The sequence below is a fragment of the Cornus florida genome, unplaced genomic scaffold (genome assembly GCF_030987335.1).
Source record: "Cornus florida cultivar Cherokee Brave unplaced genomic scaffold, ASM3098733v1 CherokeeBrave_3.0.0_Hap2_Chr08, whole genome shotgun sequence".
NCBI classification, from domain to species: Eukaryota; Viridiplantae; Streptophyta; class Magnoliopsida; order Cornales; family Cornaceae; genus Cornus; species Cornus florida.
In genome coordinates, this window is record NW_026775578.1 from 2060287 (window position 1) to 2078701 (window position 18415).

Consider the following 18415-nt stretch of genomic DNA (forward strand, 5'->3'; position numbering starts at 1 on the left):
TCATAACTACAATTTATACAAGTTTAATATATATATATATATATATATATATATATATATATATATAACTTCTTTAGTTCCTTTAATATATATATTTTTTTCCCGAGGTCCTCTCAAATAAGATAATTTATTTGATACTAATAATTTTATTTTGACAGTTAAAAGAGATAATTTATTAAATAGTAACTTCTTCGTTTTTTGTGCAATCCAAACAAATAATTTATTTAACAAAGTTAACTTCTATTTTCAGTCTTATTGAAAGAGGTAACTTTTTTTCTGGGTGATTTTTTATGGGTCCCATCAAAAGAAATTATTTATTCAATAAAAATAAATATTTTTTTTGGGGACTTATCAAAAGAGATATTTATTCAATAGAGATATATATTTTTTTAATCCTCTTTTGTCGTTTTTTTTTTTATCTTGACAAAAGAGATAATTTCTTCAATAAATATGTATTTTGGGTTTTTTTTTCTGTCAAAAGAGATAATTTTTTTTAATGGTTACTTTTTTTTTGTTTGGTCAAAAAATGCAATTTATTCAACATAATTTTTTGTTGGTCATGTAAAAAAAATATTATTCAACTTTTTTTTTTTTATCATGTCAGAAGAATTTTAAATATTAAAGATTAGGTAATTGTAGGAATCTAAAAAGACAATTGTGTCATTTAAAAAGTAATAATCATTTATTTGTAAAGTTGATGTTAGAATTATCATTTCATTTAAGATTGGAGTGCAAATGTAGAAAAGTGGAGTGCGAATATCACCTCCCTACAAAAATTGCTTGCTTTAAAATACGAGTAATGATATTTAACTGTCACGTAATTACCTAAATTGTTGATATTTTATTTGGGACGCTAAAGATATCAAAAATAAATAGGGAAAGAAGGTGAGGAGGTTTTGACGACCATTCTCTATCTGTCTGATTTCTCAATTCCTCTTATTCATTATGCTGCTTCCTTTATTCTTTCTCTTGCATCCATTTCGTAATAAACTTTTAAAGATTTTTTTTATAATCAAATCCACAAAATTGATGCAATATACCGAAGTCAAAATATATATTGAAAAAAAAAAAATGAATACATACCTTCAATCTTATTAGGGTTTGTTTTTTCCTCTTTAAGCAAACATATAAGTTTATATGATTTTATGAACTAATAGAGACTTCTTAATACATTGTTTTCCCTTCAATTTTGTAATGTGGAAAGAGAAAACCATGAGTCAAAAAGAGGAATGAAGAAATCAGAGACATAGAGAGGGATCGTCAAAATCTCTTCAACTTCTTTCCATAATTATTTTTGATATCTTTAGCGTGCAAAATAAAATATCAACTATTTAGGTAATTACTTCACAGTTACATGTAGGATTCAGACTAGGAGTAGGGTAATTTGATCCGAAAGAATATCATTACTCTTAAAATATACAAATCACAAATATCATTAGAATGATATAAAATCACAAATATATCTTAATTAATATAGAAAAGTGAGAAAAAAATCACAAATATAAATTCGTGAAGTATAATGATTAGTAAAATGATATACAATCACAAATATAAATTCTTGAAGTATAACATTTTCTTTTCTATTTTGGGCAAAATCTCACATGACATAATTTTTAAGTTAATTAAATATATATATTTTTTAATAATAAAGCTCACGTGATTAATTATTATTCACGATCCATCTTTGAGAAGATTTTGTTCTTCCACAAGCACAACTTTATATGATTAAATTTTAACACCATGCAGAAGCACAACTTTAATTAAGTTGGTTAGACTACCTCTCGAGATCACTTTTCCGCTCATAAATAAAAGTTGCATATTTATTTATTTATTTATTTTCACTTAAAGTTGTATATTTATAGGACAAAATTTGTCTATTCATTGATGAGTAGGTCATCCCTATTAATAACTACGCAATTCATGTATAAATAATTAGTAATTACAAAATCATAAAAGCAATAAATAAAGATAGTAATATATATTTTTTCTGCTGTGAGTAAGCAAATCTAGTCCTTACATTAAATGTAAATAAGGACTAATTTTTTATTTTTATTAAATTTTCTTTTAACCATGAGATGCTATCACAATGATGGCTAATTAACAACATGCATAAAAATAGTACTCCCTAGTCCCTCTGCACTAAAAAAGAATAATGTCTACATTTTTATTTTTAAATATTCCAAAATAAATATGTTTCAATTAAAAAGTCAAAGTATTATAGATAAATTTAATAATTTATTTAGTACCATTACATTAAATTTTTTATTTTTTTTTAAAGTAACATAATCTTTAGGGCAGCCAGTATAGTGCTAGCTATATCGACTAGCAAAGCTTTGTTGGATTGCTGCAATTGTACTGATGTGGCTAGCAACAGTATATTGCTATCTATCAGCCACAGGTTAATTAATATCTGTTATTTTATTTTATTTTTTGTATTTTTTTAATACATTTAATATTTTGAGTAAAAAAAATTAAAAACATATTTATTTTTTTGTTTGCTTGTATTTTTTAAAACGGCTACTTTTTCAACGACTTGAAATTTTTTTATTATATATTTGAATGGAATACTTCTTTTAATACATTTAAATTAATATATTTTCTAATAATTAAATAAATAAAAAATACATTACATATTTTCTCACAATTACATAAATAAAATTAAAATACATTACATATTTTATCACAATTACATAAATAAAATAAATAAATAAACATTACATATTTTCTCACAATTACATAAAAAAAAAAAAGACATTACATATTTTATCACAAATAAATAAATAAAATAAAATGACATTGCATATTTTTTCACAAATATAAATAAATTACATATGACCACCACCTTCATTTAATCTATTTAAGATTTGATTTTGTTATTGAATGATCCATACCTTTGATGCTTTTGTTAAAACCTTTGATGGATCTTGACGCATCTCTTTCAAACTCCATTTCAGCCATCCTTTCTCTTCTTCTTTTTTCTAACTGTTTAATCAAAATCATAAATATTTTTTTTACAATAAAAATAAATTTCATATAAATGAAAATAGTAACCAAAAGAAAAAAAAAAAGAAAAAGAAAAAGCAAAAAAAGGTCAAAGAGCCGCTGCAGCAGATGTGGGCCCAGTCATATCGCAACACCATTGCTATCTGTTGCTATTCTTTCTCTGGGTCCCACAAATTGCCTGCCTTGTACCAGCCAAACACTAGCTACAAAGGCCCTATACCTGTTGCTCTTACGTCCACACGTATCTTTATTTATTATTATATTCATCGCCTCGGTGTGCCTTGCTATATATAGATGGGTCCTTCTAGAAGAGCTTTCGTCCATTCCAAATCAATTCCATGTCCTCTTGTATTTGCCATTATTAACATTTGCATCCATATTCTTCTTATAAATGACAATTTTATTTTGCATACGTCTAAACCTAATGTCGCATTCAAAATTAACATACTACCTTATAATAAAAGTTTATTTATAAAATTGAGTTCTTCCTAACTTCTTAACCGAAATACATTAGTATTATTATCATTTTTTGAATAGGTGAAAAACATAAATTGGGATCACAATTATCTCCAAGCCATTTAGAGCAATATTTTGCATTTAAGACCTTATTTGCCAATCATTTTCGCTGTTTGGACTTGAAACATAATTAAATGGTAATCAAAAACATTTTTAGTAACATGATATTTGTTACAAGATTTTTGGAAGTAAAAATATGAAAATATATTTGGCAAAAAAATGTTGTAAATTTGAAAATAAAATGACTAGTTAACACTAGAGTCATTTAAGAGTTTTTATTTGGATACATTTATTGCTACAGTGTTTTTATCAAAACTAATTTGGTGCTTTCAGTTTTGACCTCTTTTTCAAAAAACGTTTCAGTGCCATGCAAGTCGTAGCAAAAGTTACCAAATACACTTCTAGTTTTGCTTCGCTACAGTGCAATGTCCCTAAAAAAAAAGAAGAAGAAGAAGCATAGTTAGAAATTTCATTTTAAATAAGAGCATAGTTAGAAAAGAATCAATTTTAAACAGGACTGAACATTGCTGATTAATTTTGAACATGTTTTAGCTTTACCTAGTTTAATTTATTTTTATAAGTAGCTTGCTTATTTTAATTTTGATCTTAAATTCAGGGTCACTTAAGACCTCAAACTCCCAAAAACTGATTACCGTCTCATATTAATAATTCACTTTAAAAATTTTGATTCATAATTTTTGTAAGTTAAAGTTATCGAAGTAAACATCTAATATGAGATATAAGTAATATATAAATATCTAAAAAAATATAATTAAAAATAATTTTAGATGATTTAAAAATAAAAAATGATAATAAATCAAAATTTTAAAAATAGACAACTTATATGAAACTAGGTTAAGAAATGAATTGTCCAAATACAATGTATATATAAATGTGACTACGACATGCTAAATTCATTAATTCCAAAAAACGGTAAATAATTTTCAATTTTTGTGGTTCAACTCCCACCTAACTCCACAGGCAACAAAAATCAATAATGGGCAAAAAACCAAAATCCATCTTGTACTAAAATCGTCACACGTGACGTCAAAATAATATCAATCCATAAACAATGCGTTTTCTTGTTTTTGTCATTTATGAATTATGACCAGCTTCGTAGTCGTAGTAGCGTTTATAATTCCACCAATGTGACTGTTGTCTTGCCAAGCAACCTCACATTTATTTATGGTCTGCGTCATCAATCTAATAGTACTATTTTTATCTAATGCAATATATATATATATATATTGCTATTAATTTCAACCTCACAATTATTGCTTACCTTTTTATCACCTAATACATTAAGAGGTATAAATTTATTGCGCTACGTGGCCCACAAGTGGGATATAGAATAGGTAGGTGCAAAAGACAGCAATCACGATTGATGGAGTTGGTTGGACAAAGCGTACACTCTTTTAAATACTGAATTAAATATTAGAAGCAGAAATATAGATATATACATAAATGCTGAATACTATATTATAAATTATGTCACTCTCATTAAGAATATTACAAGAGAATATTATTATATAGTTTAACTTATTTGCCCATGAGATATCAAATCAAAATTCAGTGTGTATATATATATATATATGTTATATTCAGTCAACTGACTCAACTCTAAGATTCATTAGTCTCTCTCTCAAACTCCCTATTAGTCGCATATACTGCAAGAGAGTTGAACTCTCTATTTTTCCATATGTCTAGATGGACCTGACAGCCCACTCAAATAGGCCCACTCTTCCGAAAGTAGAATATTTGACCCAATATAATTTAGGTGTTTGCTCTTGTAGGCCCTTTATCGCCTCTTTTGTCTTAATGTCTGCCACTTTTGAGACTAATTATTATGTTTTCAATTTTCTTTCAAAAGTACAATAGGGTGTTTTCAATCCATTTGAGTCAACTAATAATAACCCCATAAAAACAATTTACCTTTTTCTTATTATAATAAAACCGATTTATTGATAAAAGCACATAGTAGTGATTTAGGGATCGTTCCCGAATTCAATGGATAGGGTTTTTGAGTTTGGGCTTTTAGCTTTATCTTGGGCTTCTAGCTCTGTTCTTCCAAGCCTGTTTGGAATTGTTTTTGTTGCCAAAGACCCTTTTACTTGGTACTCTTATATCATATATATATATAAATTTGCTTCAATTTTTGAAAATATATATATATATATATATATATATATATATATATATATATATATATATATATATATTGACAACTGATGTGGTCTAGGGGTACCAAGTCCCTACTTTTCAGAGGAAGGGAGGCATGAGTGTGTGAGTACAAACTAAGGAAAAAAAAGAATTTTATCCCGCGACAACTAAGGACATTTTAAGGAATTGAATTTTGATTTTTTTTTTCTTTTCCATTTTTTTTTTCTTTACCTCTATTCTATTTCACTCTATGTTTAAACTACAATTTCAATTCAATTTCAGAAACAAGTAGAATATGATTTATTTATTTATTTTCCAAAAGAGTCCGCCTTGATTTCAGTTTTGGGTTAGGATTCATGGGCAACGCATGTCAAATAAATTACTGGACTCTAGTTTGGTTTGGTATACCCTTATTTGATACATTAATTTTGGGCCATCACCAGGTTTAAATGGATGCTCGTATGGCCCAAATAGATTATGGTGCAGACCGCACCCACATCTTATTAATTGGCCCATTCGATTCGCCGACTGTGGGAGACCCATTTAATGAACATACGTCGAGTATTTAACATTTCACACCTTCCAGAATTTTCAGTGTTTTTACTTTGGTTGACGCTTTACGCACGCACAACTCGCACTCTGCTCCTAGGGTTTTCTGCTTTCTCCGCTCTTCGATAAACAGAGATGAGGTAAATCTCTCTCGTATTCTCTCCTAATTCTTAGCCTTTGGTTTCCTGTTGATTTCTTTACTATCCTGATATTCTAGTCCTTTCAAATTTTATTTGGTTATATTTAATGTTGATTTCATATACTTTGTTTGTATTGATTTTGATTTAACGAAATGTAGATGTGTACATAGGTTTATATATGAATGCTTTAGTTCTTTTCTTTTCTTTCAATTTATTCATTTATTTTTTTGATTTCGCTGATCGCCGTTGTTTGCCGAGAAAACTTGGGGCAGAAGCTTTACCCCTCAAATCATATGTTGTGTACTGTTTTTTTCTCTTCGTTTCGGAGAACTCAAATAGTCCAAGTTAGATGATTGTTACTCTCGGGCTGTGAATAATGAAACGGAAATTTGATCTTTTCTTTTCCTGTTTATTTCTTTTCTTTTTTCTAAAATCCATGTCGAAGATATGTATTTTAGCTAAATCTTCATGGTATTTATGTTCGGTTGCCACAGTAGTTTTACATTTTTTAAAAATCTCCATGGCATGTATGTTTGTGCCCATTGTTAGTTGAATTTATTATTTGATAGGTGAAAATAATACTCATAGATTTGAAATTAATAATTTGGGCTGATGTATCTTCTTATGAAATTGGGGAGATGTTCTGAAGGGATATTTGTACTGTGTCCGTTTTTGAATTAAATCTATGCTTGAAAGGAAATTTTGGTTTGTTGTCGTCATGGCATTGTCTAGAAGTGTTTGTGTTTCTTGATTCAGAGTATGAGATTTTTGTTATAATTTTATTGATGTTTATGAATAACTAATTGTGGCCTGCTGAGAATCGCAAATTGGATGTGCCCATTAGCTGGGATTATGCTAGTCTCTGTGGACTGAATCGACTGATAATAGATGAAAGACAATGGGTATGTAGTGTTTCGTCTCTAGCAAGGTCCATATGTCTTGGTCATACCAAATGACGTTGGTAACATTATGTTTATTCTTTATCTCATTCGGTTTTAATTAAACTTGAAAATCTAATTTTACTCTCTTTTTCTTTTTGTAAAATATAATAGTCAACTGAAAGAATGAAAAATAAATTATTCATGGTAGCCCTCTGGCATTCTGTATATGGATAGTGCTGATAAATAGAAAGGTTCTCAATGTGGCGAAAACAATCTGCAGGAAAATTGCATGAATTGAAGGTGTCGTAATCTATCGTCCTCGGGTTGAATTTCCTTCTTTTCTTTTTTCCCCTTGTTTGATAACGAAACATATTGGAGTTGGTTACGCTGTTTTATAGCTGTTGTTGTAACCTTCAAGTGTACTAGCAACTCAAAATTTCTTCTCGAATTATACAGCTTCCGTGCTTTTCATAATTTTTGCTGTGGGTATATCTCTCATTATATGTTCCAAACTTCAGCCGACATCCTGAAGTGAAGTGGGCCCAGAGGTTGGACAAAGTTTATATCACAGTGCTACTGCCAGATGCAAAGAATGCAAACGTTAATCTAGATCCAGATGGTGTTTTTAAATTCTCTGCTAGTGCTGGAGCAGAGGACCACCTGTATGAAGTGAAGTTGGACCTTTTTGATAAGGTTAATGTAGAGGTTAGTGGCTGGTTTGCATATTTTTGACACCCCTCGGTTCTTTCTGAAATATTTTCCTTTTATGGAGGATCATCTAACCTCCGTTGAACATTAAAATGCTTATTCTGCCATTAGAATCTTATTTGTGCAACTTCAATATGATATCCCCAAACTTTGCCATCTGTGAATTCCATTCTGATGAATGGTCATAAGGAATGGGTTTATCTTAAACAAGCAAGTTAAATTGGATGGCTTTTGTAGCTTCTTACACCTTTTAGGAGATCCATTGAGTCGCAGGTGTGCATGTGCTTGCAGCTGGTCAGGGTTACCAATGTAGAAATTTTTTCTCTGATTTAGTTAGCTCTGCTATTTGACTAGTGACTATTAGGGTTGTAAGAAACAAAAATAAATATAGGATTAGCCTTGTTATGACTTGTGATTTTCAATGTTGTAGGAAAGCAAAATAAATATAGGTTTGAGGAGTATTTTCTGTGTTTTGGAGAAGGCAGAGAAGAAATGGTGGAAGAAACTACTGCGAGGGGATGACAAGGCTCCACACTACGTTAAAGTAGATTGGGACAAATGGGTGGATGAAGATGATGATACTGGTATTCCATTTTGTAATTCACATTTTCTTACCTTAGACTGCTCTGCATGATGTTAATTTTTTTATACCTTTGGTTAATAACTTTGTACTGCACTTTGTATGTTGATCAGGTCCAGAAGACGTTGATTTAGGGGGAATGGATTTTTCGGTAAGGATGCATTAGCTTCTGGCCCTTTTATATTTTGGATTTCTTTTAGAAATTTGTGGTGATCCCCTTCTCAATTTATTTTACAGAAATTCGGTGACATGGGTGGCATGGGAGGCATGGGTGGCATGGGTGGCATGGGTGGCTTGGGTGGCATGGGTGGCATGGGTGGTCTTGGTGGTCTTGGTGGCATGGGTGGCATGGGTGACCTGGGTGGTCTTGGTGGCATGGGTGGCCTGGGTGATGCTATGGGCGATTTTGATGACAGCGATGATGATGGTAATACTTTAAAAAGCATTCTTTTTCTATGTACAGTATGAGTACTAAGTACAAGAACAAAACATAATACACGCTTATGTTACCAAAATGAAAATGATGAGATGGATGATAGGAGTAATCAGAGGAGATATAATTAATTATTAGGTTAGAAAAAGATTAGGAGTAATACTTGTTAGTGATGAAATAAGATACAATAACTTAGGTGGGGTGGTATAGACATACATAAAGTAGACAAGAAAATGTACCAAAAAGAACAGGAATATTTTAGAGACAAGAGTCAAACTGCTCTAAAATAGGATGAAGATAAAAAAAAAAAAAAAAAAAAAAAAAGTCCTTTTATGTACAAACAAATTAAAGGGAAAAAGTGGTCAAGAGTTGATGTTCTTTGAGAGTTGCAAAGGAATGAGCTGACAATATAACACAAATAATGCTCATTGTGAAAGCTTGGCACTAAAATTTTCTAAATTAATGTGCAACGAGCTTGGTAAAACTTTGGAGTAAGAAGGAATGAGATATAATTCTGCTCAATCCCAACCCACGAATTGGAGCTATATTGCTAACATTTTCAGGGATAGAGGTCATCCCTTTAAGATTTAAAGCAACATTTAGATGTATAAAGAAGTGCCAAAGGGTAATATTGTTTATTGATGATCAACAAGGCTTGAACATGGGAAGGGTGGGAACTCGAATTGGGAAATATGCTTTTTCCGTGTGTCAAATTTCTGTTTCTCTGTGGTTTTTTGGTAGCTAAAATGCTAGATGGTACTATGAATGATCCTATAAGCAGTTGCTCGGTATCTTGCTGACTCTTGTAAATGTTGTGAGTAATTCTTTGCAATTACTAAAGATGAAACTTAGTTACTTGGTGTTCCTTATGATAACAGCTCTTGTTTGTTGAATATTCCAATAGTTTTGCCTCTGTGCTATGTTAGTCTTGCAACCACGCTAGTTTCTTCTAGCCTGTAGGATATCCAGAACTGGAAAGTTATGTTGAGTCGAGTGGAACAAGTTGCTTTCTGGCAAAAACGACCCCCCTCCTTCCAACCCCTCTCTTCCGTCCCACTGGGAAAAAAAATGAAATAAATAAAATAACTTGCGACTGTCAAAAGTCTCAAATGGATGTCATGATGGATCTGAGTTGGTTTAGACGGTGTAATAATGTCTGAGTTGTTCATGGCAGGAAAATGTAAATTAGTAATATACAATGTTGAGTATCTGTTCTATGCCTCTCACCCCACTAATTTTTCCTGATTGAAGGATGTTCATTCTCTCTCTGTTTTTTTGGCTCTAGAAATATCAAAGCTGGAAGAGGACAGTGACAAGGCAGGTGGGGTGACAAAGACAGGAGAGCATGAAACCAGTAAGGTGGAAGAAGCAGCTTCAAATGGAAAAGCTGAAGCTGCACCAAGTACTTGAATTTTGTGTTCGTTCTGGATAGTATGGCCTTTGGCTTTGAGCTGGCGGGGTAGATTTATATGCGTTGCAACTGGAAAAGCATGCTTTTACAAAACTGTTGTGAAGGTCAAATTTACCCCACACTCAAGCTGACATCTGTCTTCAGCTTCTCCTTGGAGAGAGAGGAACTATGTTCAATTTCTTTTGGGTGTTATATGTTTAATTAGTGTTTCATGGGTGACAGTCTGATAGCGGCTTCAAATTTCTTTCTGCTGATTTTTTCCCTTTCTTTACATGCTACTACTATCACTGGGAAATTTAAATCGTGTGGCCTGTTATAAGCTTTTTATATACTCTGGACCTGTATTTTCCGAGTATTTTTGGCGCCACGGAATCAAGAATTTCTGGATTAAATCATGTAACGATTACCATCTGCATTGTATCTGCATGCTGATATTTAGATCTGTTGGGAGTGGTCTTGTCTGCCATAGTATAATATATAGCACCAGTCAGTCTCTTTGTTGGTTCGTTCTACGTTGCAAATTGGGGCGGCTAAATTAGGTCACTGGCGCAATGGCCTATGGCGCTGCTTTAGAAAGTCCCACATGGTAATTTTTTAATTGAGGATCCAATTGAGAAAGTCCCACTAATGTTGTGGGTCTAAATGTTTCATGGTAATTTTTGTATTCCAACATTGTGAACTTTAACAAATACGATGGTGATAAGTTTAAATTATATATATATATACTGTAAAAAACTTTTGTACGCCTATGATGGCCGCTTGTCATGTTTTTTATATTCTTCTGAGATTCTTCTCAATGATTAACATTAGTAGGAATTTATTTATTTATTTTTGGCATAAGAATTTATTTCTTTTTACCGACTTAATAATCTTGTGCAACAATAATGGATGTGATTTAAATTGGATAATTGTTTTAGATTTATCAAAATTTTGTTTGGACTAAAAGACGTTGGTAAGTGACATTTTTTTTTTAATTTGGAGGGCAACGATGATAAGTGTATTGAAACACGTACCACAGTCACACACCTACTATTTGAACATATAACACCAAAAAAAGTTGAACATAATGTTTAATTATATGTATTGTTATCTGTACTCGAGTTTTACTTCTCTCGTTCGCACTACTCTCTAACATTTTTGCACAGAAAATATATATGTATATATATATATTTTTTAAATAAATAATAATAATCTTGTTTTAATTTGATATGAAATTTCGAAATAAAAAATCTTAGTAACTAGGAAAGAAGTACAAAAAAAATAAAAATAAATTGCAAAAATTAATTCACAGTGGCTCTCACTAACCCTAAAGGCTAAAACCCTGAGTAGAGCTTCCATTTTCGCATTGTGCGCAGGAGAGATGGAAGAAGCTACGGAGATGGATGTGGAAGAAGGAAATTCTCTTCCAAATTCAAATTCAAATTCGAATTCGATCAAGCGATTTGCACTAAAAAACACTATTCAAACAAACTTCGGACAAGATTACGTCTTTCAAATCGTCCCCAAGTATGTTCTTCTCATCTTTCCTTTTCTTCAATCTTTTTCATTCTCTCTCTAAATTGTATATTTATATGTATTGTACTAGTGATTCAAATGATGATATTGTTTGGTTAATTTGTTTTGAATTTGAATGTTAGGGATGACTGGACGTCGATGGCGGTTTCTCTGTCGAGCAACGCAGTGAAACTATACTCACCAGTCACAGCTCAATACATTGGAGAGTGTAAGGGCCACTCTTCGACCATCCACCATATCTCCTTCTCAGGTCCATCCAATCCACATATCTTGCACTCTTGCTCTTCCGATGCTACCATCAGAGCTTGGGACGCTCGATCATTACAGCAGGTTCCAACCTCTCTCTCTAAAAACACTCATATCTATATGCGTGTGTGTCTAGAAAGCATTTCTGATTGTTTTGGCATATGTACACTCCAGGTGTCTTGTATAAGCGCCGGTCCTTCCCAAGAGATATTCAGCTTCTCTTTTGGCGGATTGGGCGATAATCTTCTTGCTGCTGGAAGTAAGTCTCAGGTATGACTACCTTCCAGCCTCAGCTTTGATCACTTTAAGCTTTCCACATAACTAGGAATCAAGGTTACACGTCTACCTATATATATATATATATATTTTACTGTTTTCATTTTGTGCATAATCATCAAACATTATGTTTGAAACAAGCTGTAATTATTTCATTTGATTTGCTGCAAACTAGAGGTAGCAAGGTTGTATATTCTATTTGTGTCTTGTTTGATTTTGGGTTCTTCTTCTTTGGATTTGCATCAAATGAAAGTTTGCTTCCTTTTGTGCATGCGAATCAGTTTTGGAGACAATACTTTTGAAGGATAATGTGTTGAAAAGGGTTCTTCATCTTTTTCTTCTTCCTAGTGGTGTGTTACAAAGAAAACAATGAAAAAAGAATAGGGAATGTGCAAATTATGCAAATTTTAGAATGCCAGTTTGCTTCCTTTTGTGCGTGAGAGGGAACAAGGTGAATTAGTCTTGATGATAATACTTAGAGGACGATGTGTTGAAATTTCCCATGGGCTTGATTTGTTAGGCATTTGAAACTACTATGTGAGTGTGATGTTTAAATTGACGACTCAAAAACAATTTTAACCAGACTTCCTTTTTCTCATCCTTCATTCCTAATGGGTTATGAAATCTTCGATTGAAGCATGGGAAATTAATAGAAGAAACATATTCGTAAGAGTGTTTTTTTGCATCTTGGTAACTTGTGGCCATTTTCGAGCAGAGCACATGCTCACTCTACCTGATTCAAGAGTATTTTCTTAAACAGGCTTCTGTAGATACCAGGCCTGCCCTTCTAAAGCTTCCTGAAATGTTAGGATCTTTAAATCTGCAATTGTTCTCCTACTAAATTGCCTGAAAGATGGCACAAATAACCTCCAAATGATAAATTTCTGTCTCCCCTCCCCCCCAAAAAAAGGAAAAAAAAATCAGTAGAGTTGCTTCTTCAAAGCTCATACCTCGAGAATTTTAGACCTCCAAGAATGATTACCTTTTTTTGGTAATAAGCAACGTACACACCCATTTTACCCACTTGGGGCTTGCACAAACCCTCTCTTTACAAAGCCATTCACTTGTTTCTTCGAGCCTCTTGGACTTGAAGAGGAAGATGTAGCTGGAACATTGTCACATAAAACTGCAGCCATTTGTCAAAGTGCACGTCCCTGGACAAAGTAACACCTTGAAATGTTTCCTGTCACTCATTAATTTTTCTCATGCAGGTGTTCTTTTGGGATTGGAGAACTAAGAAGCAGGTTGCATGTTTGGAGGAATCTCACATGGATGATGTTACTCAGGTGTGGCTCGTCTGTCAATTCTGTTTGTTTTCCTTGGTAAACAATAACATGTAATAACTTATTTTTTTTACCCAACATTGTTGTCACGATACTGACACAACTAAGGGTTTTCAATGATAAATATTTGCTAACAAATTCAGGAATGCAATTCATTAACATAGTTGTACTGAACTCAGATATGTATGTATGTATCTTTGTGCTTGTGTTTGTATTGTTCTTATCGGAAACCTGAGTGTTTGAAAGTTCCAGTGGTATGTTCTCTCTGGTCTGGTTCAGTTCTTACTATTGGTTAGAGGTATTAATTGGAGGTGCAACTTTGTGGACTGGTGGGATGGGATTTTGTGCCATTTGTTGATTTGGTTCCAAGTATTGTATTATCACTGATTTCAGTGATGTGGGTCTTGTGAACATTTGGATTGCTACAACTAGGCATCTTTCTATCTTCAACATTTTTAAGTCTTCATTCATGTTCTGTAAGTGTTAGATGGCTTAGTTATTTCTATTTAATTGTTGTTTTCTAGATGCCATCTTTTGTGTGGGAGACTAAGCTACTATTTGGCAGTCAATCACCTTTTTTATTTTTTACATGACTGCTTCACTTTAGTTGTTGGCTGGGTCTGTAATAATATTCCTCTGAAACTATTTATCATAATACCTGCATTGCTGGCGTGCTGATAAAATGGAATGACGAAGAGCTTCCAGTACTTGTAAATGAACATGTTTCTTTAGATGAGCTTGTTGATTTGAACTATTTGTCCTGACTTATGATTGTTTATAGGTTCACTTTGTTCCTGATCATCAAAACAAGCTTGTTTCGGCTTCTGTAGATGGTTTGATGTGTATCTTTGATACTGCTGGAGATATCAATGATGATGATCATCTGGAGTCAGTAAGTACAGGAATTGTTTATGTGTTGTGTTTTACCCATTTTGAAGAGAGAGGGATTGAAACATTAACATATTTTTGGTACCTATGTAACTAAGGAGTGGATAGTATGAACTGTCACCCATACAATTTGATCTAGTCTGCATTGCTGAACCAATGAAGATGTTTATGCAACGATTATTTACAATTTAGCAGTTTTAGAGCATTCACTCCCAGTAATGAATTTCCCAGGAATATATATATATATATATATATATATATATAATACAATTTTGTTGTTCATGGATATGCCTGAGGTAGGTTTCCTATTTAAAAATCCTACATGTTGGTAAACATTTCCTACAGTTTCTTCTAGATGTGCGACTTGTAAGAAATTTTTTTACTATTGCATAAATTGTTATATTTATGCGCAAAGATGAAGAAGCTGCATACAAAGGTTTAAAAGGAGTAGTTCTAGCGTATTATGTAGTCAATCCTGATAGTTGTTTGAGTCAAATATATAAATTGTGATTAATATTTTTGCATTAGTTATGTACTTGTAAATACTGGGATGGAGAAATTTTGATGTTTGTCTTTAAGGACAAGACATAACTCTTCATTTGAACTCAAATTTTTTTATTTATTGTTCAGTACTTTGAAATAACTTGAAAAAACCCTTTTGGTCATTGGTTTCATCATTCAGAAGAAGCTACTTTTTTGTTATTAGAATGCTACTGCCCAATAATATTGATCATATAATATTGTTAACATTGACGTATACTAATCTCTTATTGTCATATATTTAATGCTGAAACTAGTCCTTTAAGAATATCTAATCTTTTTATTTTACATTTTCTTTGAATTTCTACAACGTACTGCTCCAACAAATGCAGGTGATTAACGTTGGAACCTCAATTGGAAAAGTAGGGTTTCTCGGAGAGAAAAATCAAAAGCTTTGGTGTTTGACACATATTGAAACTTTAAGGTATAATAGGAAACTACTTTGAATGTTATAGTATTATGACTTTGTCAATGTTTGCCACTCTGAGATGTAATTGCACTATCATATCCTCCGTCATGAGTTATGAGACATGAGCATAGTGGAATAGTTTTACTTTTGGGTTTTGGTTTAATTTATGTTTACTGTACATAAGCAACTTCTGGCTTAATTTATGTTTACTGAACATAAGCATTGTAAAATAGTTCTACCATTTGCTTAATCTATGTTTACTCGCTTGTGGATGTAGATTTTGCTAATGCTTTGTTCGGTAAGAAGAAAGGAAGAGGGGTGGAGGGAAGATAGGAAGGAATAAACTTCCTTCGTTCGGTAGGGAGGAGACAAGGAGAGAAAGAATAATAAGATGGATGAGTCATCCTTCATCCTTTACAAATTTTCATCCCTCCAAATATGAGCGGAAGATTGGAGGAAGACAAGTGGGTACAATTTAAATTACTCCTTTCGTCCCACAAAAAATGTCCACCTTTCTATTTTTTAGCTGTCCCAAAATAATTGTCCCAATTCAAAATCCAATGTACTATTTTAATAACATTCCTAATTTACCCTCCATGCCCTGAAGTTATAAAAGCAATTTTAATAGAAGGGTATATTTGGAAATTCAATTCCTTTTGTGGGACGGAGGGAGTACAATACTATCCTCTATAAATTACAATATTATAGATAGTGATTGGTATAATGGTAAAACCAATTTAAAACTCTCTTCCCTTCTCTTCTATAGAACATAGTAATTTGTGAGCTTATTTTCTTTTCTTCCAGCCAACCAAACAAAAAGAGAGGACACAATCTCATCTCTCGGAATCTCTCATCCATCCCTTATTCCCTCCCTTCCATTCAATTTTTTCCCTTCCTATTGAACGAAGTATAAGAAATTTATTGCAAACAAGCGTAACCAATACTAGTGTATCGATGGCCATGGAAGGGGGATAGGCATGTGTCCCACCCTACCATCCTCATGAAGTTTTTTAGTTTGGATTTTCCAAATCAAATTAGGTGTAGGCTACATGTTATCATATAAGGTAGATAGCTATACCAATATGGTATTTTACCTTTATTCAATTTATATTTGAGAACTAATGTTCCACTCTGAATTTGATGGCCCTAAGGTAGGTAGCTATACCAATATGGTGTTTTTGCTTTATTCAATTTATACTTGAGACCTAATGTTCCACTCTGAATTTGATGGCCCTTCAGTGTTTGGGACTGGATAGATGCAAGAGCTGAAGTCAACTTCGAGGATGCTCGCTCATTGGCCTCTAACAGCTGGACACTAGACCATGTATGCAATCTTTTACTCTTGATTTAGCACAGTAATTTTGCTAGACTACAAAACTACTGCAAGCTCCAAATTCTACTAAAACCTCTATTGCTTTTGATATATATATAATGCACATTTCATGACAGGTAAACATAGGAAAATATTTATGCATCTGTACACCTGACACATTTGGAGCTTCATCGGGATTGGGCCGAGAGCATAGACCTCACATGGCAAAAAAAAAAAAAAGCAAGGCCCATGATTCTGATAATATGATTCATATGGCCATTTGGTTGCACAAAATTTTGTGATCCAGTGTTAGGATATTGTTTTTTACAGGCTATCCTTTAGTCTTGAGCTTTTATGTGTCCTAGCTGGACTTCCCCATCCCAGTACTAAACCCCGGCATAGTGATCGTAATGCTTTCTTGCTGTTGCTGGAATAAATAAAGAGCACATATATCATAATAGAATTTCCTGCTATTTACTTGCTGATAGTTGGCACTTGGCACCTACTTTCACCAAATTAATTCTGAGATGTTAGTTGTTCAACCTCTAAGAGTGTGTTTTGCTACAGGGAGGATTTACCATTCCTTGAAATGTTATAGGCCCCATTTAGAGCTTTTAGCCGTAACTGAATAGTGGTTTGGCATTCAACTTTAGAAACACTTACAAGACCACAAATAACATAACTGGAACTATAGTGTCGTAATTAAACTTTCAGTATAAGATTTCTAGATTACATACACTAATTGAGCTTCTAATGGTGGCAGGTTGACTATTTTGTTGATTGTTGTTACTCGGGTGAAAATGATCATTTATGGGTGATTGGTGGCACCAATGCTGGCAGCTTGGGCTACTTCCCCGTAAATTATAAAGGAAAGGGAGCAATTGGATATCCGGATGCTGTTCTTCAGGGTGGTCATACAGGCACTGTTAGGAGTGTATTGCATATGTCAGGCCTGCACAGTGGACCCACCCAAAGTCGGGGTATTTTTGGATGGACTGGTGGCGAAGACGGCCGCCTATGCTGCTGGTTGTCAGATGAATCATCTAATATAAATCGTTCCTGGGTTTCAAAACTCGTTATGAAGTCACCCAAGACCTGCAGGAAAAGCAGGCACATTCCTTATTAGTTTCGTACTTTCTGGTGAAAGTTCGCATGTTGTATTGTAATTTGTTTAGTTTTTTGTTTAGTTTTTGTTTTTTCAATGGAGAGAGTTGGGGACCTCAAGGATGAAGTGGGAATTCCTCATGAGTTTCTGTATCCTGTATTACATTAAAATTAAAATTTAGAGGCAAATCAAATCCTTGCCCCTTGGTTTCAGAAAGGTGCATAAATAATAATAATTTTGACTCAAAAGTATTTATGCACAATCTCTGCAAAGCAGTAAAAGACAAGGACATAAAATTTGATGTTTTCGAAAAAAAATGGTTTACTATAAACAGTAATTGCAAAATCATTCCAAATTTGTAAAATAAGTTGTTAAAGGTCCACAAAATAATTTTGTCGGTAATAGTCCCGGAAACGGTTACGAAAATGAATTTGGTCGTAGAAAGCCATGATTTCTTCCT

General features: G+C 32.8%; 2 protein-coding genes across 2 annotated transcripts; both read left to right on the forward strand.

Annotated features, from left to right (window-relative positions):
• Positions 1 to 6246: 6246 nt before the first annotated feature.
• LOC132268843 (uncharacterized protein Os08g0359500-like) lies at positions 6247 to 10823 on the forward strand. The gene is made up of 6 exons (XM_059769705.1): positions 6247 to 6368; positions 7768 to 7954; positions 8388 to 8541; positions 8651 to 8688; positions 8775 to 8964; positions 10256 to 10823. Exons 1-6 carry the CDS (start codon positions 6364 to 6366, stop codon positions 10378 to 10380), a joined length of 699 nt encoding a protein of 232 aa, XP_059625688.1. The 5' UTR covers positions 6247 to 6363; the 3' UTR covers positions 10381 to 10823.
• Positions 10824 to 11629: 806 nt separating this feature from the next.
• Positions 11630 to 18171, forward strand: LOC132268842 (WD repeat-containing protein GTS1). Its single transcript, XM_059769704.1, has 8 exons — positions 11630 to 11887; positions 12019 to 12226; positions 12317 to 12412; positions 13630 to 13704; positions 14483 to 14593; positions 15462 to 15553; positions 16778 to 16862; positions 17614 to 18171. Exons 1-8 carry the CDS (start codon positions 11742 to 11744, stop codon positions 17974 to 17976), a joined length of 1176 nt encoding a protein of 391 aa, XP_059625687.1. The 5' UTR covers positions 11630 to 11741; the 3' UTR covers positions 17977 to 18171.
• Positions 18172 to 18415: the final 244 nt, after the last annotated feature.